At 37.3% G+C, this 27895-nt stretch overlaps 2 protein-coding genes across 10 annotated transcripts; both read left to right on the top strand.

The window, feature by feature from the left end:
* Nucleotides 1-142: 142 nt before the first annotated feature.
* Nucleotides 143-23903, top strand: LOC115766781 (cathepsin L1). Of its 9 annotated transcripts, none has more exons than XM_030710796.1 (8): nt 160-641; nt 9976-10054; nt 10125-10277; nt 10553-10939; nt 11712-11872; nt 12812-12957; nt 21363-21473; nt 21598-21714. In XM_030710796.1, exons 1-7 carry the CDS (start codon nt 412-414, stop codon nt 21425-21427), a joined length of 1221 nt encoding a protein of 406 aa, XP_030566656.1. In that variant the 5' UTR covers nt 160-411; the 3' UTR covers nt 21428-21473; nt 21598-21714. The 9 variants fall into 9 exon arrangements, 7 of the variants coding, with proteins under 7 accessions (XP_030566658.1, XP_030566656.1, XP_030566655.1 ...); XM_030710795.1 differs by lacking the exon at nt 21598-21714 and adding an exon at nt 23826-23903 and having other exon boundaries at nt 161-641; XR_004018324.1 differs by having other exon boundaries at nt 172-641; nt 21363-21500.
* Nucleotides 23793-27030, top strand: LOC115766797. Its single transcript, XM_030710821.1, has 3 exons — nt 23793-24456; nt 24556-25871; nt 26678-27030. The coding sequence occupies exons 1-3, from the start codon at nt 23793-23795 to the stop codon at nt 26954-26956; spliced, it is 2259 nt and encodes a 752-aa protein (XP_030566681.1). The 3' UTR covers nt 26957-27030.
* The last annotated feature ends 865 nt before the right edge of the window (nt 27031-27895 follow it).

Raw genomic sequence — 27895 nt, 5'->3', positions numbered from 1 at the left:
TGACAGCATCACTTTCCACATTTCACTTGTGTATCATTAATTTTCGAGTCGAACGAACCGCAGCGCAACGTGAAAAATAACAGCTGATCCCGCTTGGCTTTGCGCCTGACATCATCCCGTCAAGTGGAACTAAATTGACATGTGATAAGAATATTTGAGTTAAATCTCGAAATGCCCTCGACTCTAGACTGGGCCAAATGTTTGCCTGTTTCGCCTGATTTGATTCGCAGCAAAATATTGGCACAGCAATTCCTGAAAGCCGCAGGATTAAGATAGCATTAATTAAACAGACTGAAAGCTTGCAACTCAAAAACTGATCTATAACATTTTTGAAAAGCAACCCCATCTGATTATGATTTCGGTAAGCCATTCTGCCATTCTAATCCGTTCAATTATGCAAGCCCTATTGAAATGCATTTTCTTTGTGTGACGAATTCGTCCTGGGAGTTTCTTCACTTGTTTGCAGTGTTCAAATATCGCGCACCCCTTGAAAAGGGGGAAATGCCTGAGGCAACCGGCAGCCGGATGCCGGGCCGACCCCACAATGTACCCACTTTTTTGGTCAGCCACGATGGAACCTACTTTCGGGTCGAAAGTCAAATGTCGGCAATTCGAGCGTCAAATCGGGAGAGTTGGCCCAGGTTTGTATGAAAATCAAGGCTCTCTTGCTTCCCTTGGCAGCAATTGTCTACTACATTTTTATACCCTGAACCCATTAAAAATGGGTATAAGGGTATATTGTATTATGTAACAGGCAGAAGGAAGCATCTCCGACCCCATAAAGTATATATATTCTTGATCAGCACCAATAGCCGAGTCGATCTAGCCATGTCCTTATGTCCGTCCGTCCGTCTGTCCGTATGTATGAACGCAAGGATCTCAGAACCTATAAGAGCTAGAGACTGAAATTTTAGATGTAGGTGCTCCTAGTTCCCGCGCAAATCGAGTTTGTTTCCGATAATCGATAACTTACTCCGTTTCCAAACAATCGATATCGATATCCAGTTTTTTGGGCAATTTTGGTAAATAATAAGATCTAGAGTCACCAAACATATAGATTCTAAAATAGAATATATGTATATATATATATATATAAATATATATATATTTGATGTTGGAATAAGAGGGTTCAGAGTATACCCTAGTCGGGAGCTTCCGACTAGAACCTGTTACTTGTTGTTATTATTCACGCCCAAAAAAAAAACAAGTAAATGGTTCTAGTCGGGAGCTCCCTACTAGGGGATACCCTGAACTCTCTTCTTCCAACACCAAATGCAAATATACATATATACTATTCTAGAAGCTACATGTCAAGTTTGGTGACTCTAGCTCTTATTATTAACCAAAATTGCCCAAAAACCGGATTTTGATATAGATTTTTATTGATTACTTTGAAACGGGGCAAGTTATCGATTATTGGAAAAAAATCGAACTGGAGGAGGACCTACATCTTAAATTTTAATTTCTCTAGCTCTTATAGGTTCTGATATCCTTGCGTTCATACGGATGGACGGACGGACAAACGGAGAGACGGACGGACAGACAGACGGACATGGCTAGATCGACTCGGCTATTGATGCTGATCAAGAATATATATATCTTATGGGGTCGGAGATGCTTCCTTCTACCTGTTACATACATTTACATTTTGCACAAATATATACCCTTGTTACCCATTTTCAACAAGTTCAAGGTATAAAAAGAAAAATAGATTTCATTTTCAAAGAAGTTTTCTCTTTTTCTTTTTCATTACAACTAATTAAAACAAAAGTTTTTATTTTGTGGTGGAGTAGCCGAGATTTCGACCCAAGTATTGCCTTATTACCTTTATATATTTAACAGAACAGGGTTCTTCTCATTTCATTTTTCTCATCTAATTTTAAATTATTATCGTATATATGAGGTATCTCTATATCGTATACAGATATTGAGTATAGAGTTTAAGTAAGAAAAAAGCTTTTGGTAAATTTTGGAATTGATGTAATATACATTCGAAGATCATATCAGCTTTTACACATTTATACACACATAAATGAATACCTTGTGCTGCTGTTGGGTCCTCATCAGGTTTTCGCATTGCAAAGTTGTGAAATCTAGTTTTTAAATTGGTTTCGCCAACGCTTTTCCCTGGGGCGTATAACTTTCGTGAATATTAAATGTTACGGGCTTAAAAGTGGCATTCGAATGTGTGGTACAAGGGTAACTCCTGATTTGCGTTTATCATGAAATCGACCTTTTTCGATTAACGGAAGTTGTGCTAGAAAATATCTGCGCAACCATATGCTAGGCTCTAGGCAGAGTACACAAAGCAGTTGCACTGCTTGATAATACTTTTGCTTAGGGAATTTTATGTCTAATTTTGACTACACCCGGTTTCAAAACAGATTCCACACTTGGGAAAATTGCAGCTTAGACACTAAAATGTTTGCAGGGACACAAACCATAGTGTTGAAATTTGTTACTGTATAATTATAACCACAATTATTAATTTTTCGAAACGTACATCTGTAGATAAATAAAATCCTGATTTTTTTTGGCAAATCGTGGACAGTTATGTATTACGTGTATCTTAATGTCTGTTTTGTGTAGGGGGATGGGCAAAACCATGCCAGCGCGGACACAAACCAAGTATTTTTATCATACACCTAAATTAAAAGTAGGCCCAAATAGCTTGGTGTATTCATGTATGGATTTGAACGATAGCAAGGACCACACACTATTTTTTGTGCAAAAATTGAACATACGTCTAAATACACCATAGAATACATAGCATGGACACAAGCAAAAGTTGCGTGAATGCACAACACAGCACAGAATATACATATAAGGTAGAAAAGAAGCATAATACGTGATAAAGCGGTAGCAAGGACACACACAACTTTCTTTAAAATAAAATGAAATACCTTAGAATAAAATAGCATGGATACAAACCAAGGTTGTGTGAATATACAACACAGAATACACATATAAGATAGAAGCACTAACCATACAATGTATAGACATACTTTTTATCGAAACAAAAAAAATCGAAGCGAGGCGACCCCAATGATACCTGCGACCATTTTAGTGTGCCCAGACAGAGTAAGACTGCTGAGAGTGGCAGCCAAACGCCGGCCTCAAAAGCCGAACGTTCAGTATGAAGCCGCATCTCGCTCAGCGCACAACGTTGCGGCTGATGATGCGTTTTCTTAATATATGTATGTATGCCATTTTTAAATCCTTACAGCCCAAAAACTTTTGTGTGTATACATGTGCCTCGCTCTCACTAATTGCTTCGCGCACTTGCGTCCAGCTCTTTCTTCCTGTATAGCTTCCCACAAAACCCCGAGATCTACAAACATTCATATGTTTGTGTTGTGTGGATGTGCGCACAAGTAGATCGCAACGTTTGTCGCGAGCCAGAGGTTATTTCTTCAATTGTGTGTGAACAAAAGTTGACGCACACTCTTTCAAGTAAGCAGTTGTGTGAAATTATTAAAGGGTTTGGCCTGTTCATGTGCAAAATTGCTATTTTCCATGCTTGTTGTAGGGGTAAGGGTACCTGATCGCTGGCATGTGTGCATGATACCTTTCTGGGTCGGCCAATCACGCACACTAACACACTTTTCTATATGGATGGAAGCATTAATGCGTGTGCGTGTTGGTTGCCTGCCTGCCTGCCCGATGCAAATTTTACAAAATCTGATATTTTTGGCATTTGTGAATTTCGAGCTCTACGCCCACACATGTACACACTCACAATTGTGTGTGGGTTTGTCGTGAGGCAGAGATATTTTTATCAATGGGTGCGTAAATTTGGGCGACTGGCACGTTTTTTTGGCATGCCTGCGGTGGGCTTGAATGAAACAGAGAGCGAGGCACATGCATACACACAAATGTTTTTGGGCTGTAAGGATTTAAAAATGGCATACATTCATATATTAAGAAAACGCATCATCAGCCACAACGTTGTGCGCTTAGCGAGATGCGGCTTCATACTGAACGTTCGGCTTTTGAGGCCGGCGTTCGGCTGCCACTCTCAGCAGTCTTACTCTGGGCACACTAAAATGGTTCCAGGTACCATTTGGGTCGCCTCGTTACGATTTTTTTTGTTTCGATAAAAAGGGCCATTTGGTATGTCCATACATTGTATGGTTAGTGATAGAAATGTGGAAGGTAAGCTATATATGTTATAAAACGATAGCAAGGACACACACCACCTTCATACATAAAAACTCTTATTGATTCATTATGTGAATAGAACAAGTTTTGCAATAGAAAGCCCTTTAGCATAGCAATAAATAAGAAAAGATAATTTACAAATCTAACGAATTTTCCTTTTAAGCCTTATTGCGCCGGAGCTTCAACTTAGACATAAACAGCATGGTTTAAACTGACAATAAATTGTAATGAATAAAGCGACTGCAAGAAAATAAGGCAAAGAACTGGCTACGAAACTTGGTTATTCTGTGGATCATATAAACAGTAAATGCGTATACATAAATATTGTTCCATAAATTTCAGTTGCCAACGAAAGCTTAAAGCTTTTTAAGTATAAGTCTAATATACATAGTTAAGTTTAACGATAGATGGCGCTTAAATATTTTTCGCTTCCTTTAAATCGAGTGACATGCCCCACTGGCAGATACCCTGTTTTTTATATTTTCTTTCAGCTAGAGCAAGCTTAAATTAAATTATAACCATTCCTCGACAACTTTTGACTTTTGCAGGGTGTATACAAAACAGCTTCAAGCAAAATAGCAAAAAGGCCAAAGACACCAAATAGGATATGTACAGGCTCTTGTTGAGTATACACAATCAGTTCGTCAGTTATATATATAGTTTAACGAGTCCGTTTCGGATATTAAAAATCTATTTTTATACTTGCGGTCCGATTACGTCCCGTATATTACAAACACTGGGAAGCTGATGATATGAGAACCATTTGGTACCGATGTATGCCACAGCAAATACAGGGTATCTCCCAATACGGTTGCCATTGACTATTTGACCCCGAAACAATGGGCTATGCTGCAATTGTGAGCACAGAGCAACCCGTTAGATAACACTCAGGTGTAATGTGTGCACGGCGTAAAGTCGTATGCCGGGCACAGACTTCCCTAACATGCCAATACAATGGTAACCACCGCTGGAACGCATTGGTCGTGGATTGGCGATGGGCGATGGGCGAGTGACACCACGTCACGAGTTAAGTGCGCTCATTTCACCCCTATTTTAACGCTTGGGCACTTTGTGGTCGATTCGACATCTCGATGTGGAACTAGTGTGTGGTGTGCATTAGAGAAGGGCCGTGATTTTGTTCCGTGTCACGGCGGGCTACTCTCCGTGTATACCTCTCCAATATTAAATCCAATGCAGTTCGCAGAGCCTAGTAGGGAATATTGATATTGAGATAGAAAAATACCATGATGAATTCTTGCAAAAACATAAACATAACAACTTCGTGCTTCGTGTTCGTGTTGGACCGTGTCGTTCAAGCCCGACCCACACCCATATCTAGTGTGCATACATTAATATATTTACTAAAAGTCGGAGATTCTTTTGTTGTATCTGTTGTATCGTGCAGATACAAAGTTAATGCTCGACACACGACCCAAATTAAATTTAATAACCAATTAACAGTATCATCCGCGTTCGTGGCATACAAATTCGAAGCCTTCATGCCTGCATTACGAAAGAAGCCACCCCAAAGGTCGACATTATTTCAACGAGGATTGATAAGTACCAAGTTAATCCAAGAAAGTGACGTGTTTCATAGTATCCGCTTCAGAGATACCCTGTAACCAATTCCCAACTTCTTTGAAGCTCAACGTACAAATACCATTAATTACCATAATTAAGGTAGGCAAAAAGGTAAATTTAGTGGAAAAGGCGCTTATAGTCTCAATAAGACGGGCCGACGTACATGGAGGGACAGACGTGATCAGGAATATACAGTGAGCACTCTCTTAACGCGGACATATTCGGGCATATCTTTGTATACCCTACATAAATTAAAAAAGGATTTTTTGCAAATGTATTTGGCAGGCAGAAGGACCCCGTCGAGCCTACTTCATATCAGCATCAATAGCCAAGTCGATCTACTTGCCCAAGAGAGTCTACATATCCTTTTGGGATTGGAAAGAAACTAATAAACAATTTTTTGGTGCTTTTCTTAGATTTTTGACTTGTTTTTTAAATGAATTTTTCGTAAAGAGCTTTCAAAACGATTTTGAGCGGGAAACTTGACCCACTTAAATCTTTGACCCCATTAAGAACGAACAGGAGTAGATTTTAAATCTGTCCGCTTATTCGGCAATATTTAAGCTTGTTGGAAAGACATTGACAATTATGTTGTTTAGTGTAATTGTTGTAGGGGGAGGGTTAAACATCCAACATACTTTCTGGGGGAGGTCAAGCGGGCGTGTTCTCCTGTGTTCTCATCTTGGAAATGCAAGATCAGGTGTTATATTCTAATGGTTAGAAAATGAATTGATTTGGCACAATTAAAGGTCTAGCATGCAATCGTGCTCTGCTACAAGATAATTTTTGGTTAAAAAAATTAGCCCAGCACGCTAAGTAGGTCATTATCACGCATATGAGTGGAAATTTCTTTAATGCGTTTCATGTAAACTTGATTATCGCATTAAGGTTGGGAAAGAAACTATACTTACAACAATCTGAGCGCAGTAAAACAAAAGAGCTTCTATCTGGAGAGCACATATGTATGTATGTATGTACTGTCAGAAGTAAGCCAGGGCATTGCATTGACGATAATCCAAATTTGACGAAAGGATTTTGTGCATACAATACGACCTCGCCCAACGCAACCTGTTAAAATTTGGCTAATTGCGAAAACTGAGGTGGTTGCAAGAACCGAAGAAAAATTTTCTGTTGGCCACGAGACCTATTTCCAAAAAGAGATGCCTTTGCTAACCATCAAAATTAAAGTAAATCGAATAATTCAGTGTTCAAGGCAGGGATTTTATTTTACTTTATTTTTTGTAAAATTGAGAAATTGTAGTCTGCACTTTTTAAAATTTATATTTTTCTGAATAGCTGTTTTGCGAATGTTAAGAAATCGGGTGTTGCAATTATCGAGGAGTTGCGTGTAACGAGGGTTGTGTTGAGCGAGGTCATTCTGTATAAGGCGAATTCAAAAATTGAGACTTGAGACTCCACAAATTGATTTAAAAACGTGTATTTTCTTGTTAGCTTCTTATTTCAAATCGAATTTCGTAAATGGTTGAAATAATGTGTGATTTTTGATTTTAATGGTTATATGTTAAAACAAGTAAAATGTTTTAGTCGGGAGCTCCCGACTAGGGGATACCCTGAACCCTCTTCTTCCAACACCAAATACAAATATATATACTATTCTAGAAGCTACCTGTTAAGTTTGGTGACTCTACCTCTTATTATTTACCAAAATTGCTCAAAAAACAGGATATCGATATCGATTTTTTTCGATTACTTGGAAACGGGGCAAGTTATCGATTATCGCAAACTCGATTTGCGCAGGCACTAGATGGACCTATATCTAAAATTTCAAGTCTCTAGCTCTTATAGGTTCTGAGATCCTTACGTACATACATACGGACGGACGGACGAACGGAGAGACGGACGGACAGACAAACGGGCATGGCTAGATCGACTCGACTGTTAATGCTAATTAAGAATATGTATACTTTATGGGGTCGGAGATGCTTCCTTCTGTCTGTTACATACATTTACATTTTGCACAAATACAATATACCCTTTTAACCCATTTTTAATGGGTTCAGGGTAGAGTCGTGTCGTTTAGTTCAGACCAAGCTCGATTGAACTGTTCATTAAAATGAACTACTGAACTTATTCAGTGACTAGTGAACTAATCGATCAGTCGGTCATGAACGAAACATTCTTGATACTCGTTCAGTCGGTCATGAACTTTGTATGCAACTCAGCAGTTCATCCGTTCCTGAACAATACATTCTTTTGAGATGTTCAGTTCTTAATAAACATAAAATATAGCGGGATATTAATTTCAATTTTGATTTGACTGCATAACTGAACTAAGCGAATAGTTCATGAACGACTGAATAGCTGAGCAGAATTCATCGTTCATGACCGACTGAATAGCTGAACGAGTGAACTAAATGACCGATTTAGTTCACGGCCAGAAAATGAACGAGTGAACTTATTCAGCAAATTGAACTAGAAATCCCCACTCTATTTCAGGGTATAACAAATAATTAAATAATATATGTATTCATATTGAAACAATAATCTAACAACCTGCTTTTATGTATATAATTTGATACCCTTCTCAATTTAGTTTTTGACGGAAATAATAAATACATATTTTGGAGAAATCAATTTGCTTGCCCGTGTGTACTATAGATGAGATATCCAGTACAATTTCATGTGGACATTGACAATTTTGAGGATTGGTCCAAACTCGACTTCGTTTTCGATGTGGCAAACTCTTTCATTATTTGAAAATTGAATTTGTGCGCATTGTCGGTTGTGCGGACAGACACACACACGCACATGCATTTAAACGATCTCTAGATATAATGAGAGAACATTGGGAGCACTGAGAGTAAGCGAAAGCACTTTCTTGTAGTGGGAGCCAGATAAAAAGAGCGATGCCGTTCCACCCCACAAATCATATGTATGTATTTCTCTCTGAACAAGATTCGAGAAGACAGAGCGAAAGATAAACATTTCATAATAACAGAGCAATAAAACGTTAAAAAAATGTTCGTATGCAAACAATTTTTATTTTAAGCAATAAGCAACACCAACACCAACGTGATGCACAAGCGCACACACACACACACACACACACACACAAAAGTACATGCAGAGGGGAGAACGAAGAGAACGGATAATCAAAACAAACACAAACAACAAAACGGGACTGACGCCGCGGTTTATAAATGCAATAATTGATAAACTTCACTGCACAAGTAATAAAAACTTTTTAAATAAAGCAAAAAAAACCAAAAGGGGCTCTAGTCGGGAGGGGCCGACTAGGGGATACCCTGAGCCCTCTTCTACCAACGCCAAATGCAGCTAAAATAAAAAAGGTCTCTCCCTATACCCCTATATAATATAATTATCCCATCAGCCCGACGTCGAACATGTTTAGATAAATATTTTGGACAGAAAAACAGGTTCATCACGATAGCATTAAGATGGACAGAAAGTCAGAAATTGTAATACCATACATGTAAATATTAGCGGGTATAACCCGACCTTGTCCGTGGCACTTACATATGTATAAAATAAATTTTCTCAAAAAGCTTTAAAAATTATTTTTAAACTGATGGGATGGTAAACAAACATATGTACTCATTAAGATTTTCTGTAGATCTTTAGAAATAAGTTTAAAGTAAATCGGACAACATTTAAAACTTAGCCCAACAAATTTTTGAATCGCATTTCTAACGAATAAGCTTGGATTCTGTGAGGCACGTCTCAAATGATTTTTCATATAATTCTTTTTAAATGAATTTGAGTGCGAAATGTCACCCACCAAATCTTTGACAAAGGTGGAATGGATTTTCTAAAAAGTGTAAAATACCCCTCAAATGAATTTGAACAAAGATCTTTGAAAATAAGTTTGAGGCCGATCGGATTGTTAACAAAAAGTTTCATATAAACATTTTCCCGATTCCGATTCCTGCATTATATTTATATGATTATACCCTCAGGGAGGGTATAGAAATATGCTGCATACAAATTGGGTTGTAGGGATCTTAATAAAAAATATGGTTAATATAATATAAATATCCGATCAGCTCGGTGGCGAGCATGTTATCCCTTGTTTCCCGTGTTGTGTTACAAATATGGTCATACGATTATACCCTCCGTGAGGGTATATGTATATATTTGCTGAATTGCAATTGCCCAATGTGTAAAACGAATGACATATAATGATTAACATTGATAGTTAATTTATTAAATTGCAGCAATGCGGATCGTTGTTATATTTTATTATCTTTACAGCTTGCAAAATGGTAATTCGGTTATATGCCAAAAAAATGAATCAGGTCAGATGTATAAGGAACGATTTGAAATTTTCAAGGTATGATCACCAACTAAATTTATAATATTCGAATATACTCAGTATATATATATATATATTTTTTTTTTAGAAAATAAACAATAGAAGCTATACACGTTCCCATGATGAAATGCGCAGCTATGAAGCCTATGAGGAAAATCAAAAAATTGTCAACGAACACAATTCGTATTACGAAACTGGAAAAAGCAGCTTTCGATTAGCAACAAACACATTGGCTGACATGGTATTATAGATATCTATAAATATTTGTTATGCTCCAAATGTATGTATGGGAAGCCTCTCCCGCCTTATAAGGCGTATTTTTAATCATCATCAATAGCCAGGTCGATCTCAGAACCTATAAAAGATATAGACTTCAGCTGTAGCTATATTAACTGGGCTGATCTAGAATATATAGTATATATACTTTATGTGATCGTTGATGTCTCCTTCTATGCGTTGATAAAATTATAGTACAACAAAATTATAGAAAATACTAATACAACTTATTAATTACAGAATACTGATTCATACCTCAAGGGATATTTACGTTTATTACGGAGCCCAGCGATTTCTGATTCGGACAATATTGCCGACATTGTTGGATCACCGCTGATGAATAATGTTCCCGAAAGTTTTGATTGGCGTAAAAAGGGATTTATTACACCATCGTATAATCAACAAAGCTGCGGCTCCTGCTATGCCTTCAGTATAGCTCAAAGTATAGAAGGGCAGGTCTTCAAGCGCACCGGTAAAATTCTAGCCCTAAGTGAACAACAAATTGTGGACTGTAGTATCTCCCATGGCAATCAAGGCTGTATCGGGGGCTCACTACGAAACACTCTAAGATATCTACAGGCTACCGGGGGTCTAATGAGATCGCTTGATTACAAATATGCCTCAAAGGTAATATAATCATTAAATATTCATTAACTCCCAATAGGATATTATTCATAACCTTATAATATAAAATATAAAAGCCTGAATATTATTCATACTCATATAATATAAAACCCGTACTACCCTGAATTCACAATAGAATATTATTATTATTATACCCTGAACCCATTAAAAATTGAGTATAAGGATTATTGTATTTGTGCAAAATCCAAATGTATGTAACAGGCAGAAGGAAGCATCTCCGATTCCATAAAGTATATATATTCTTGATCAGCATCAATAGCCGAGTCGATCTAGCCATGTCCGTCTGTCTGTCTGTCCGTCCGTCCGTCCGTCCGTCCGTATGTATGAACGCAAGGATCTCAGAACCTATAAGAGCTGGATTTTAGATGTGGATGCTTCTAGTGCCTGCGCAGAACGAGTTTGTTTCCGTTAATCGATAACGTACTCCGCTTCCAAGTAATAAAAATCGATATCGATATCCTGTTTTTTTGGGCAATTTTGGTAAATAATAAGAGCTAGAGTCACCAAACTTGACATATAGCTTCTAAAATAGAATATATATATGCATTTGATGTTGGAAGAAGAGGGTTCAGGGTATCCCCTAGTCGGGAGCTTCCGACTAGAATCTCTTACTTATTCATTATCGTCTAATGTAAAATATAAAGCCCGTACCATCGTGCTCGCCGCCTTAAGTTGTATTTTTCGTTCGAGTCCTGCGAATTTAAAACCCCAAAGTATAGCTTACGAATTCTTAATTATGTTTCTTTTTTTTTAGAAAGGAGAATGCCAATTCGTTAGCGAACTAGCCGTAGTCAATGTGACATCGTGGGCTATTTTACCGACAAAGGATGAAAACGCCATTCAAGCAGCTGTGGCACATATTGGTCCAGTTGCAGTCTCCATTAACGCAAGTCCCAAAACTTTTCAACTTTATAGGTAAGACGATCAAGATTCTAAAAATATATTTCCTGTAATCTTAGTTTGTTTTATCACTTTGTTTCAAAATTCTTGATCAGATATATATTCTTGATCAGCACCAATAGCCGAGTCGATCTAGCCATGACCGTCTGTCTGTCCGTCCGTATGTATGTATGAACGCAAGGATCACAGAACCTAAAAGAGCTAGAGTCTTGAAATTTTAGATGTAGGTGCTCCTAGTGCCTGCGCAGATCGAGTTTGTTTCCGATAATCGATAACTTACTCCGTTTCCAAGCAATCGATAAAAATCGATATCGATATCCTGTTTTTTTTGGCATTTTTGGTAAATAATAAGTCACCAAACTTGACACATAGCTTCTAAAATAGAATATATAAATGCATTTGATGTTGGAAGAAGAGGGTTCAGGGTATCCCCTAGTCGGGAGCTCCCGAATAGAACCTCTTACTTGTTCATTAATCAAAAGTAGAAAGCTGATCAGCGCAGAAGAAAATAATAAATTGAAAGAGATTAATAGTGCGCGTGAGTAAAGATTAAGTGCATTAGATTGTCAGAAGGCGGGCTGGACTCGAGAGTTGAATATATATAAACCCTATTGAGTAACAAATATATATAATATAATAATAAATATATTTATTGCTCAATGTACTTACCCATAGAGTCAAGGATCCCTTCTCTTCCTCCTTCTGACTATTACATACATATATATAAAACTATTTTCAATTAAACGAACTTGCCTGCGTCAGTTTTTTGATTTTATTCTCTACCCATTATCCGCTGTTGGAAGGCTGAAGTGTATCCCTACTTCTTTAAGCCCCCTTACAAGGAGGTTCTTCAATCATTTGAATGGGGACTTACACTCCTAGCTCTTAGGCCAAAATAATTGATGTATACGGAAATGTTAATTATCTTTTTATTTTGATTTATATTTTTTACAGTGAGGGAATTTATGACGACGTATCCTGTTCATCAACTTCTGTAAACCATGCCATGCTACTGATTGGCTTTGACAAAGACTTCTGGATTCTAAAGAACTGGTGGGGAGAATTGTGGGGAGAAGCTGGCTTTATGAGAATGCGTAAAGGTATTAATTTATGTGGGATTGCAAATTATGCAGCTTATGCAATAGTATAAGCCAGAGAAAGAGAAATGTCTCCATAATTACACTACTAAACATGCTTTAATGTGTATATTTAGTATAAGTACTAAATATCATGTTGGATAAAAGGCTATTGAATGTCCAACATGCACACGGAAATATGTATGATATTTACACCCCGCAATCTAGCTTGTCCAATAACTTAATTTAATTTGCATGCCACAATTTGTTGGAAAAGTTAATTAAATTAAAAGCAATATTCACAGTTCGTTAAATTCAAAATACAAAATACGTGTTATGTGCAAATTATGGGTATGATGCGATGTTCGGGGTGTAAGTGCAGGAATTTCTCCAGGGTGACTTCCTTCAGACGCATGCGTCGGATCGGATGGGGACACGCCCATATCACTCTAATTGGCGGAATGTACAAAATCTCTCCCGGACATGGCCTGTAAACATTCGAGGCGTGACCCTTATTGGTTGGGTTTCCTATCTGGTATTTATTTAGTGTTTGGCAAGGTGGCTTTTACAGGAGTCAGACAAAACGGAAACGCGTTCCTGTTCAGTCTTCACGGTTAATTCGCGACGCGAGATTTCTTGATTTGTTCGGAAACAAGCTGAAATTATGTTTGAAAAAGTGAATATAATATAATAACTATACAATGATTATAAAACAAATGCACGGTGTCCAATTTATATAATCGAACAATCTAACATCGGCTTATGTATTGTATGTATGCAGGCATCCCCGACCCCCCACAAGGTACACTTGCAAAAAAATAGTAGTTAGTTCCCATGGTGTTGTTTCTCTACAATAAAATCTCTCATTGTTAAACGTTAATTGCATAACTTTTAGGAACGATATTAGAAAGACGAGTTTTTGTAATTTATAAAAATTTACGACTCACTAATTGGGGACTAATGCTTAGTCGAAAGAGCTACGAGGCTAAACATTTGATTCAATTTAATTGGCATTGGGTAGTTTTATAAACGCTTTATATTATTTTTATATATTTTATGAAAATTGGTTGTGCATATCCTCGACCATAACGTGTACATATTCTTGATCCGTCTGCTCACCTGGCTGTCGGTTAATTTGTCCATATTTATGCCTACAACTCATTGAAAATTAAGTGAAAGCTTATAAAAGGGTATCCAATAGACAGAAGGAAGCATTTCGAAACGTATAAAGCACATATGTATTTCTGATCCCAATGTATGTCTGCTTTTCCGTTCGTCCTTTATTTGTGAACGCGTCGATCTCAGAACTTATAGGAGCTGGACAATTTAACTTTGATATCCGGTTTTTCTTAGGTTTTAATTGCTATGTTCACCAAATGTGATATATAGCTTCTCGTATAGCATACGTAGATCAAGGACATTTATTTTTTTGAATACAACCCTATTCTGCTTTATCAAATACACATACATTCACGCACGTGTTCCTTAGTTCTATAATAAGTAGTGTTCTATAACATTCTATTAATAAATAGAAATTACGAATGTTCTGTATCCTGTGCTTTGGTATGTGCTGCTCTTGAATTCATACGATTCTTATTAATTTTCTTTGTTTGATAATGTTAGTTTTAGGTTAATAGAGTAAGTTTTGGATCAGGCGATCGTACGGTATCTTCTGGTCGAGCACTCCCGACAACCACTCGAGAGAACATCTTTTTATACCCTGAACCCATTAAAAATGGGTATAAGGGTATATTGTATTTGTGCAAAATCCAAATGTATGTAACAGGCAGAAGGAAGCATCTCCGACCCCATAAAGTATATATATTCTTGATCGGCATAAATAGCCGAGTCGATCTAGCCATGTTCGTCTGTCTGTCCGTCCGTCCATCCGTCCGTCCATCCGTCCGTCCGTTCGTCCGTCCGTATGTATGAACGCAAGGATCTCAGAACCTATAAGAGCTAGAAAAAATTTTAGATGTAGATGCTCCTAGTTCCCGCGCAGATCGAGTTTGTTTCCGATAATCGATAACTTACTCCTTTTCCAAGCAATCGATAAAAATCGATATCGATATCCTGTTTTTGGGCAATTTTGGGAAATAATAAGAGCTAGAATCACCAAACTTGACATATAGCTTTTAATTTTATATATGCATTTGATGTTGGAAGAAGAAGGTTCAGGGTATCCCCTAGTAGGGAGCTCCCGACAAGAACCTCTTACTTGTTTCGATTGTTTCAGGCAGAGCTGGTAAATCAATGACCAAATCCAAGGAAGGATGAGGGTTCTTCGGGACGTGAGAGCGGGTCCTGAAAGGCATCCAGTACAAAGTTTAAACTAAAAGATCTGTCTCTTGTGTAATTCAACCAAAAAGCCTGAAATAGGGACATCTCACGTAGACAGAAAGTTTGAATCCATTGACAGGGAGGATTTTCAAGGGGAGAGATAGACATCTTAGATAGTGAAGAAATATGGGATCTCGATTTCCGGGATAGGAATGTCAGGAAGCTAAGATCGAAAAGAAGACTTAACAGCTTTGAGTACTCCTCCTCCGATAAGGGCAGTTCGATCACCCGATCTGTAAATGGTAAATGGAATCTGAGATATCCGGTTTTGGTCAAGTTTTAGTAAACGTGATAACATCAAAATTTGAAGGCAAGCAACTAAATTTGGAGTCCGATTTTTCATTTCGGCCAAAACTGCTTACAACCAAATTTATCAATTTTGTATATACTTTATGATTTAAAAGAGTTTTTGCTTTATCCGAAATCTATAAACATCGGATTACTTTATTATATAGATCTGTGCTTTATTTATACTTATTACTTTATTTTATAGTTCTTGCGGGAAAAGCTTTTTGATTTTCTACATAAGCCAGAACTTATTTAAGTCTCATCGACATCTAACTTCTATAAATTTTCTATAAATCTGACGCGATATTTTTACAAAATTCTAATATATTTGAATCAATCATCTGCAAAATATATTAGTATTGGCCAATTAGTCAGTCAGTCAGGACAATTATATATTAGTCCATCCGCAACCTACCAGTCTCCACTGTGGAGAATGGGATGGGAAATATAGTATCAGCATTGTCAGCTGCTTGAAGTAATTGAACATACTTCAGATAAATTGTGTAATCTGTTAAATGTGATATTTAGTCTGATATTATACAAAACTCAACAATTACTGGAGACCTATGCTTGACCATATTGGCGAATTCTAATAAATACCAGATCATTCTATAAATAAATAAATAAATACCCGATCATTATTTCATACAAATAACCAATGAGCATCAAATTTATTTTACTACCCTGAACCCATTAAAAATGGGTATAAGGGTATATTGTATTTGTGCAAAATCGAAATGCATGTAACAGGCAGAAGGAAGCATCTTCGACCCCATAAAGTATATATATTCTTGATCAGCATCAATAGCCGAGTCGATCTAGCCATGTCCGTCTGTCTGTTTTCCCGTCCGCCCGTCCGTCCGTTTGTATGTATGAACGCAAGGATCTCAGCACCTATAAGAGCTAGAGACTTGAAATCTTAGATGCAGGTGCTTCTAGTGCCTGCGCAGATCGAGTTTGTTTCTGATAATCGATAACTTACTCCGTTTCCAAGCAATCGATAAATAAAAAGAGCTAGAGTCACCAAACTTGACATATAGCTTCTAAAATAGAATATATATATGCATTTGATGTTGGAAGCAGAGGGTTCAGGGTATCCCCTAGTCGGGAGCTCCCAACTAGAACCTCTTTCATGTTATTATTATGTTTCCGGGTATTTTAGAAAGTTTATATTTGTGGACCAATCATTATCTGCAAAATGTATCTAAATATATGGTATATATTAATTTCAGCAGTTGGCCAATTAGTCAGTCAGTCAGGACAATTATATATTAGTCCATCCACAGCTCATCAGTCTCCATTGTGGAGAATGGTTTGGGGAATATAGTATCAACATTATCAGCTGCTTTGTAGGCATGCAATGCATTTGGTAATTGAACATACTTCAGGTAAATTGTGTAATCTGTTAAATGCAGCTTTTCCATGGCTACGAGTGCTTACCTGTAGGAAGCCACTTGTAATTAGGCAAAGTAAACTCAATTATCCGCGCATTTCATTTTCAAATGTTAATCGTCCAGCAATTTAACCCAATTAAATATGCATGATGTTTTACGTGTAAACAAAAGACCATCAGCAGCGGCATCAGTGTAATAATGATTACCCGCCCTCAAATGGAACACCTTCTATTATTTGCCTGTTGACAGTAACCACTCAACCGAATTATTGCCAACTCATCAGTGGGTATTTCGGTCTTTATCTGGCTGTGTGCTCCGTATTCGTCAAAAGGACACATGCCTTCAAATTTCAACCACCCTCGGGACCGTATTGCCAAACTGTAATCGTTTTCAATTTCAATAGCCGCCAAATGTGTACATTTGAACATTCCATATATACATGTTCGTATGTCTTTAATAAGTCGTTTTCAATCTTTACTTTTTTATACTCTGTAGCCATTACGAATGAATGCAAATGGTGTAATAGATTAGTAAAGCCCTATGTAGGTTTCTGCGATGGCTATAATTTATAATAATAATAATGCTTAATGTAACAGATAATTTATCTGTCAATTTCTGCCCAAAAAGCGGGCAGATTTTAAATAAAAATAATAATGTTAAAAAAATTAATTTTTTTTAGTAACTCCGCTTTTCCATTTTTAAAGGTAAGGCCTTGATATATGGTATTAAATTTCAATTTCAGCTCAAAAACTATTTACGTTTAAAGATGAGTACAGGGTAGCCATTAATCGGATACTTCAAAAAACTCTCGCCTAAGCTGAAATATGAGACCTGTGCAAGCAACTAGAGTGCAGACTAAACAGCACGCCTTTTATAAACAAAATTAATTTAAGGTAATTGCATTGGCATTGCAAACGTGTTGCTTTGCCCAAAACTTGCCAGTACTTTTATAACAGATTGTCCTGAAATTTGGACGGGCACCTTCCGTTTGGACATACGCAAGCACTTCCGGCTAATACCTACCTAACAAAAATGCAAAAAAAAAATGCTTCTAGATTATAAAGTTAATATTTCCAAAACTGCGATTTTGGGGGGTTGAACCCGCGCGTGACAGAAATAAGTATAGTCTATTTTAATTGTTTCGATTTCAATATGCGCAAAGTAAAAATAATTCCGCTCCTTATGAAGAAGCCTACAACATTTTAGAATTTTATCAGCATATTTATATTGGAATGGTATTCAATGGAGAGACGAATTCTACTCGTAAGTGTGGAAAATCGAGAAAAAACTTTATTATAGAGCACTGAGAGTAAGCCAAATCGGTTTCCTGCGTTAAATCACACAAATCAAAACTTTGTCTTCCGGTAAATGATCAAGTTAAAACGAAGTCGATGTGGGACCTGACGCATAGAAAACATAGGACTATCCTTGGTCAAAGGGGGAAATTCGAAGTAAGTTTGAAGCGCGAAATTAGCAGCGCAGCGAGATATTAGCATTCTACTTCAAGGCCAAGGTCTAGATGGCCTGACATGGCCTTTGCGAAAGGCATTCCAGCCGACCTGTTAAAGGTAAGGGCATTCGTTGGGGTGCCACGTTTGTCCAAACAGAGCAAGTCGCCATGCCTGGAGACTCGCTCTGTTTCAATTACAACTTCAAGGGGCACTGTCGGAAGCGGATAAGAGAGCATGGTTCATGGTACGGCTGTGGTGCAACTAATCACCTAGGGACCCAATGCGCATGGAGGAACTCAAAGGCTGGCAAAGAGGGGATCAATCATTTCAATTGTTTAAGCCATGTACGAATTTTTAGACCCTGAATCCATTGGCAAATCAGGTAGAAGGAAGCATATTTTAACCCATAAAGTATATATATTCTTGATCGGCTTCTATAGCCAAGTTGATCCAAGTTAGTCTGTGTGACAGTCCAGTCGTCCGTCTCTCCGTATGTATGAATGTGTCGAAACGTGTTGGAGACTTGAAATTTTTGAGAGCGAAAAGCCACTCGGCTGGCGTAGCGTTTTAACAGCGAAAAGCCATCTGAAAGCCCAGACTAGACTTTTTTGCGTCGAATTAAAATATTCGTTACGTCACTCATCTCATAGTTTATATAATCATTGGTAAAACTCTAACTGTACTTTAATTCAAAAGAATATTTTTATGTTTTGTTGAGTCTGTAAAACATTCATTATTCTTTATTTGCCCTTTCATTTCTTATCGATTGATGTAAAGGTCTTTATACAGTTAGAAATTCAAGCCACAGGCCTTTGCCTATGTGACACCTGAAATATCTACAATCGGAACTTTTAATTCTGAATTTATTACCACATCCATTTATTGGCACTCAAACTCTAGTTGCTGCGTCAAAAAATAAATTCTGTTCTTGGGCTTACCTGTCAAAACGTAACGTAAAGTCTAAGCTTGCTAGCCTGTACTTAAATTCTCTTGCCTTTCAATTTTCCTAAGTATTATTACTTTCAATGAAACCAGATTCCTGATATCAGATTCCTCAATATTTACTTCTGATCGAGCTTCCTGTATCGAAGAAGGAGTACTATTCATCTATTCATCTTTGTAAAACAATATCAAATATTTACGATTCGAAATCTTCAAAGCATTGAAGCTGACGAGAAGGGTTTGGAGGAACAAAATTGTCCAAAGCCAGTTTAAACTGAATAGAATTTCTCTATAATCGAAGATCTTCAATATGATTTGAGGGCTAAATTGTTATTTATATGTTAAGGAAAAAAGGTTGAAGGCACCGGTACAATACATTTATGATCACGAAGATGACATTGAGTTGCACTGCGTAGCAAGTGCATTAGGATTTGTAGCAGCATCATGAAAATAAACCAGATGGCAAAGTACATTCGATATTTTATTTTTCGAAGCTGGCAATTAAGTCTGAAGCGAAATACCAGAGCTTTGAGCTGGACACTAGCCATTATATTCGCGTAACGCAGAATCCGAAATATATATATTGGCTTTTCATTTCCTTGTTGGGTTTAAGCCGCCGACCATACGCATGTTAGCCCGACGCTCAAACGACGTTTGCAAATCACAACTAGTCTTTTCAAAAAACGTTGATTTTCCCGATGGGTGGAATTTTCCAAAACCATGTCATAGCACTCACTTTCGACCCAAAAGGACCAGATTCGTAGCTCGTACGATTTAGCCTATGCGTAGGTCAGGTCAGCACATGCTTACTTAAATTGGGAATTGCATAGAAGGGTTGTAAACTTGGTATGCGCTCGACGAAAGCTAAAATATAGGCAGTCAACTAATCAGGCAGAACTCTGTTAAACTTTGTTAATACACTGTGAACAGAGTATGTTGGAGCTGGTTCCATTCGACTGAATGCTAACAAGTTATTCATTTTTAGTCCATCCCGACTAAGCTTACCCATTACAACATGTATTTAAGCACCATTTTGTAAAAAAGAAAAAAAAAATAATTACTAATTATAATTACAATTGATCAACTTTGCAAAAGTTTGAATATATATATGGGAGAGTGTCGAATAAATAAATATTGTTATACAAATATCGTTGCAGAAAACAACCCCGTTTAATATTTCCTAACCTCGGGCAAACATCCCCGATTTATTTTTACTGACTAGCTAAGTACATCTGCCACATTGTTAACAATCTGCTGTTTTTCTTAATACTAACATAATTTTGTCATTATTTACGTCACTGGTTTGTAATTCGTTCAACCCTCTGGTTGCTCCCGCCTCCTCCTCCCTTCCTCCCCTCCTCCCTTTCGCCCTTTCGACCTGCCTCCCTTTACAAGTTAAGAAGTCTCGTAATCATTTGTTTCGCCTCCCGCAGGAGAAACATTGGCATTAAGCTTAACAATCTGTGTTTTGTTACTTTTTTGTAACCATATTATCTTTAACGAATTGTCTCTGGGGAGAATCTTCTTTTCAATTATGCCATTCACACGCATAATATAATTGAATGTGGACCTTTCATATAAGGGGCGGGTCTGTCCAGGTTGAGTGCATTTTTACCAACTTTAACGGATCAAAATTCCATGTCCGTCTACGTTTCAAAGAGCTGAAAATTTACGCGGATCCTATTAGAGTGCTTAAATGGAGTGTATCCGACTCAAATATACCAGCTCCTGATTAACTTTTACACACCTTCCACAAGAAAAGAACAATTGAACAATTAAAGATACTGAACTTTACGAACATATACTTGGCAGAATTTTGCAAAAGATTCGGGACAGAACGAGTATATTAAACTTTACGATATTTAATTTTTCCGAAATAAATATTTATGGATTTTTAGAGAATAATGTATAACAAGGCAGTCGGGAGCTCTTTATCAAACTGCCTAACGAAAAATCTAGTTAGTTTTACAAAAGATAAAAAAAATTTTATTCGCTTCTTTGTTTTCTCTTTCAGAAATAGCACTAAATGGCATTCCCAGAGTCAATTCCAAGATCTACTCGGCCTTCAACTCCACCTAATGAAATGGAAAACAGCCAAATATCCGTATCCCCAAAGTCGAATCATGTGCGTTAACTTTACCAACAAAAAAATGTATATACATATATATATATATAAAACACAATTATAACAAACAAGCAAAAAAAAACACGTTAAACTAATATTTTGGGGTGTGTTTCCTCATACACAGACACCAAATCGAAAGTAGACAAATGTTTCCCTCTGGTATTGTAGTTTACGTGCTTTGATTTTCTATTCGATTTAAGAAAGAAATAAAAACGATGGCAATCAAAAAACGATGGCAGGACAAACTTTGGTGCCAATTAAGCAATAAATATCTAATATATATTACTGAAGAAATTGTCGTAAATATTTGCATATAATTTACTTTGGTGTTATTCCACTTTTTATTCTATTCAAAACTTTGGATGCACTATTAAATCAGCTGAAAATAGAGAGTTCTATACAAAACTCCGCACCCCTCAGTCAATGTAATATTTATGATTATAGCAACACGCTTTGCACTATTCCAATCATAAAATATTGACTTACATGAATTCCATAGTGTTTAGATAATAAGATATAGATGTATTTATGTACAACCCATAACCGACTAATTCTTCCGTCTGCGCGACCCTATTAGAACTTTTAATTTGAATATATATATACATAAATAATACTTATTATCGATATCGATATCGATTTAATAAGTAATTTATCGATTATCGGAAACAAACTCGATCTGCGCGGGAACCCATTTTTAATGGGTTCAGGGTATAAAAATAAAATATTCGAGCTTTATAATTAAAAATACTTGATCGACACAATACTATACTAGAAGCTCTTAAGACTTAAGAGATGTGCTCAAAAAGTATGATTTCAATATCGATTCCTAACGATTGCTTGGATGCGGGCAAGTTATCGGAAATAAATTACCAGGAGAGCATACGTTCAAAATTTCAAGCTTCTAGCTCTTGTAGATTCTGAGATTGACAGGACAGACAGGCGGACACTTTCTGGAGACGGAGATGCTTATTCGCCTGTTTCATACCTATCCAGAACTCCATTAAACCTTTCACTCAATTTCAATGGGTTCAGTTTATAATAAATAAATAGTAGTAGAATTTATTACTACTACAGTAGTAGTAGTTAATAGTAGTAGTAGTAGTAGTATTAGTAGTAACTAGTAGTAGTAGTAGTTATTAGTAGTAGTAGTTGTAAATAGTAAACAAATAATAGGCTCTTGTAGGTAGTTCCCGAGATAATTGATTTGAATATAATTTTTAGAAGCAAAATGTCCAGTTTGGTCAACTCTAGGTCTCAAGACCTGAGAAATATGCTCAAAACACAGGGTTTCGATATCGAATCTTATCGATTGCTTTTAAACTAGTCAATTTATCAGTTATCGTACTGCCCGGCTACTAGATAGACCTATGTTCAAAATATCAAGTCTATAGCCCTGATAGGTTCTGAGAGAGACTAGTTCATACATAGGGACAGACGGGCGGAGAGGGACCTAGTTGGCTAGATTGGCTAGATTGTTGCTGATCACGAATATAAATACATTAAGGGGTCGGAGATGATAAATTTAAAATTTATTTTAAATAATTTAAAATTTATTTAAAAAAGCGAAACACACTCAAATAGTAGAAATGCAACACAATTCTATCCTTTCGTTACAAAATTAGCAGTTTTTCATTGAATGAAAACTATTTGTGTATTAAAAAAATAAGACAATAAAAAACAAGTAAGAGGTTCTAGTCGGGAGCTCCCGACTAGGGGATACCCTGAACCCTCTTCTTTCAACATCAAATGCATATATATATTCTATTTTAGAAGCTATATGTCAAGTTTGGTATTTACCAAAATTGCCCAAAAAACAGGATATCGATATCGATTTTTATCGATTGCTTGGAAACCGAGTAAGTTATCGATTATCGGAAACAAACTCGATCTGCGCGGGAACTAGGAGCATCTACATCTTATAAGTTCTGAGATCCTTGCGTTCATACATACGGACGGACGGACGGACGGACAGACGGACATAGCTAGATCGACTCGGCTATTGATGCTGATCAAGAATATATATACTTTATGGGGTCGGAGAAGCTTACTTCTGCCTGTTACATACATTTGGATTTTGCACAAATACAATATACCTTTATACCCATTTTTGATGGGTTCAGGGTATTAAAAGAATTGATATTAAATATAAAATAAACGGATAAATATATATGAGAAAAAATGTTGAAAATCAGTTAAACACACAACATGCGGGCAGGTTTTAAATGAAAATAATAATAATGTTAAAAAAAATTCGAAAACACACATGCCTAAATAATAGAAATGTAACAAAATTAATTTTATGTAACACAGTTAATTATAATGAAATTAAAACTATTTGTATATTTTTTGCAGGTGAGCTCGGTACTGCTCTATGGCATACCCATTGTATCCTTGTACATCGAAGGACAGGAACGTCTCTGCTTGGCGCAGATCTCGAACACACTTCTCAAACAGTTCAGCTACAATGAGATTCACAATCGACGCGTTGCACTTGGCATAACCTGCGTGCAATGCACTCCAGTCCAGTTGGAAATACTGAGACGGGCCGGAGCGATGCCGGTGAGTTCACGGCGATGCGGAATGATAACACGCCGAGAAGCCGAAAGGCTGTGCAAAAGCTTTTTGGGAGATAATACGCCGCCGAGATTACCGGACGACTTTGCGTTTAACGTACAGCATAAATGCGCCTGGGGCTGCCGTGGGTCGTTTTTGCCCGCACGCTATAATTCCTCACGTGCCAAATGCATCAAGTGTACCTATTGTGGAATGTTCTTTTCGCCAAACAAATTCATTTTCCACTCGCATCGTATAACGACCAACGACCGATATATCCAACCCGACGCGGCCAATTTCAATTCCTGGCGTCGGCACATGACGCTCAGTTCTCATGCGCAGGACGAGAAAATTATTCATGCTTGGGAGGATGTGAAGGCCATGTTTAACGGCGGCACACGGAAGCGACTTGTTGGCTGCAATAATAATAATAATAATAATAATAGTAACCATAATAATAATAATAATAATAATAATAATCATATTAATAGTAATAATAATAATAATAGAAATAATAATAATAATACACATCGAAGTCAGAGTTCGCCTGGCAGCGCAGCCTATGCAGTTGAGGAAAATGCGTGCGATTCGCGGTCTCCGGTAAGTTGTGAAACCGACGCCAAGCCCCGATCCCTGCATGAGGAGACACTGTGCTCGAAGCGAACCCTGAACCATCAGCAATACAACTATAGCACAGTTGCGGCTGCCGCTGCCGTGGTGGGCGTTACCGCAGTAGCTGCCACCGTGGGCGTGCCCTTCAATTTGCACCGGTCGTCGGTGCTGTCCCCGCTCCAATCGCTGCGCAACGAGCACGACCTGTCGATTGTGCCGCTTTCGAGGAATTTCGTTGTCGATTACACGATGTGGCAGCAACAAAACCAAACGCATTCGAAAAAAATGAGCGGCAGCGAGGCAACGAACGGATCGGCCTGTCCAATGCCATGGATTAGACCCGATTTAAATGTCTTATCGTCAGCTGGGAATGCACTTCCATTGAATGTTATCAAAAACGAGCCACGATCCGCCGCCAGCTATGCTGGGATTAAGAATCGTAAAGTCGCCGATGGCGATCCGTCGGATTTCAATATGTCGTCGATATTGAGTTCTTCTGCATTCAAGCCCGTTGTCGCCTCCGCATCCATTATGTCCACCTCGCTATATGCCACGCGCTCCAATGATTCGATTAGCAACGTTTACATAAGTCCATCGCAATCGACGAGAACAACCACAGTATTCACCCATAACAGCATTACGGCAGCCGCAACCCAACGATTACCCTCGGAGGCGATACTTAACACGGCTACGTGTGCTTTTCCGCCCATCCTGAACTCGATCCAACTCAGCGCAGAAAGTGAGCAGCCGGACTTTGCACTTGCAATTGATAATAACAATGAACTCTCATCAGCTTTGACTGCGGAACACTTGAACAAGTCAACGTTGTCGGATCCAATATACATCAACACGAGTATTTGTCGGAATCCTGAAGCCGATGATGACAATGATGGTGATGATGATGACGAAGTGGTCGATATTGAAACGACGGAAGACGATCTGCAAACAATAAATGATTCTCGCAACCTATTTGCGCACTCACCCAATGATATCTCATCGCTCAGTGCAAGCCATTCACATTCCGGCAGCCCCAACGACGATGTCGATGTGGATGGCATTACAACAGATGTCGAAGACCAATTTGATTTCAAATCAAACAATTGCTCATACAACATTAACATTAGCCGCTCAAATTTGTATGTTCATCACACTACTGAAAAGGACAAAGTTTCATCCCTGGGCATGAATACAGAAGAAGAAGAGATACGTACAAATCATTTAAAAAATAATGAGGTAGGAAGTGTTGCAAAGAAATTATATTATTATATTATTAATATTCATTTATTATTATTTATATGCCATTTATTATAATATGCCACCGGCTGACTTTGCGATTTCGAATTCATTCCGATTCAAATTTCACTTTTCACTTTCCACCCATTTTACGCCAAAACGAATTGGAGCCGGTCAAAAACACGGTTAAAATTACCTTTTACAAGCTAATTTAAAATGAAATGAACGGCTTTCAAGCTTCAAATCAAGAGTTTTCTGTCCACTTACTTAGCATGAGGTGGGTTTTCTTAAAATCCAATAGAACGAAAATGAAATTTGTATCATGCGGGGGTATTTAGAATACATAATATGTGTAACTCAAGGAAGGACCACATAAAGTATATTCAAGAACCTAGTTGTCCGTCTGCATGTTGGAAACTATGGAAGCTCGTGCCTCAGTTGTGAAGCTTCTTGAAAGTTCCGTTCGGATCCCGATCGGATGACTATATCATATAACTGTCGTAGTTCCTGTTTTGTTTATCAAGATATATTGGCCAAAATTGACATTTCACAATGTTAATATGAGTCAAAATTTAATGTTTAAATATAAAATAATTATTTAATATATAAAATATTATATTATTATTTATTATGGTAAGCATCAGTCGAAATATGAGTTTTTGTAGACAAACTTTTCTGCTTTTCATGTTCAGCATTTACTAGCTTTTATTTGGTAAAATTTTATTATATTCTTTGTTAAAATTGTAGGCTGTTATTATATATGCAAATTACTCTTCATAATATTAATTTGATGATTAATTTTTTAGGACGCAAATGGATTAAAAAGATTTTCCCGGCGAAAGTGCTCAAATCAACAAACCCAACGTCAATATCTAAAAAAGAATGGACCCACTCTTGACACCGATAAATTATTTTCGACCCAACCTAGTCTACATATTCCCCAGCGGGTCACTTTTCCGGTATTCCTAAGGTCCCATCTAAATTCTTTTCGACAGCGCCACCACCGTCAGCCGAGCCCCAATACACCAAGACAATTATATTGCTGTGATACAACAGCGAGAACTAATGAGAATGGTTTTGAATAAAATAATTTCGTTAAAGTAAATCAAAAAATTACAAATCGAACATGTAATCCGATTGTAACGTTTAAGGTCCAATAATAAATTGATTAAACCGAAATAAAACTTATATTTTGACTATTTTACATAAGATAATAACACTAGGCAACAGAATTTTCTTCCCAGTGCAATCCACTTACTTTTCTAAAATATATACACAGGCTAAAGTATATATATATATATAACCCGGCCTTGCTCGTGGCAATCAATAATAATCGACTTTCCCAGGAAACAAACAACTTTCATACAATCGTTTTCCGCTTATTAACCACCGTTGTGGGTGTAAGTTACCAAATAGCTCAAACAGGTATTCTTTGAGCTCCTATGTAGAGCTTTGAAAATAAGTTTGAAACAAATAGACAAAACTTAACTTTTCACAAAAAAAAATTGTTGAATTGCACTTTCCACCTGTGAAAGCTTCGATTTTGTCAAAAATGTGAGACACGTAGATTTATTAAAATTAATTTGAAGGCGAAACGCCACCCACCAAATCGTTGACACCCATTTCCACCAAGGAGGGATGGATTTTGTAAAAAATGTGAAATTTCCATCAGATGAATTTGCCCAAAGATCTTTGAAATTGGGTTTGAGGCCGATCGGATGGTAAACAAAAAAGTTTCATACAAACGTTTTTCGCGATTTTTCCATACTTGCGGCTGGAATTTCCCGAAACACCGTCTTAACGTGCACCTTCATCACAAAAGGTAACTACAGCGAAAATTTGGGCTGTGCGTTCATCACCAATCAGTCAGTCAATAAGTCAGTCAGTCAAGACAAACAGTTTATATATAGGGATAATGAGTTTAAAGCAATTTCGTCTGCAATAAAGCAAAGAAAGTTGAGATTCTGCGAAAGTTGACACACGTCTCAAGATTCTTGGAAATGAATTTAAATCCGAAACGTCAG

The sequence above is a fragment of the Drosophila novamexicana genome, unplaced genomic scaffold, assembly GCF_003285875.2.
Source record: "Drosophila novamexicana strain 15010-1031.04,08,12 unplaced genomic scaffold, DnovRS2.1 tig00001222-arrow-arrow-pilon, whole genome shotgun sequence".
NCBI classification, from domain to species: Eukaryota; Metazoa; Arthropoda; class Insecta; order Diptera; family Drosophilidae; genus Drosophila; species Drosophila novamexicana.
This window is presented reverse-complemented; position numbering and strand designations above follow the sequence as displayed.

Bases quoted from the DNA above. Each gene is read 5' to 3' on its own strand.
- LOC115766781 (XM_030710795.1), top strand. From the start codon at position 412: ATGCATTTTCTTTGTGTGACGAATTCGTCCTGGGAGTTTCTTCACTTG. The intron at 11,873-12,811 runs GTAAGACGATCA...TATTTTTTACAG, and splicing joins AAAACTTTTCAACTTTATAG to TGAGGGAATTTATGACGACG. The intron at 12,958-21,362 runs GTATTAATTTAT...TTTCTCTTTCAG, and splicing joins CTTTATGAGAATGCGTAAAG to AAATAGCACTAAATGGCATT.
- LOC115766797 (XM_030710821.1), top strand. From the start codon at position 23,793: ATGAAATTAAAACTATTTGTATATTTTTTGCAGGTGAGCTCGGTACTG. The intron at 24,457-24,555 runs ATAATAATAATA...ATAATAATACAC, and splicing joins TGTTGGCTGCAATAATAATA to ATCGAAGTCAGAGTTCGCCT. The intron at 25,872-26,677 runs GTAGGAAGTGTT...TTAATTTTTTAG, and splicing joins ATCATTTAAAAAATAATGAG to GACGCAAATGGATTAAAAAG.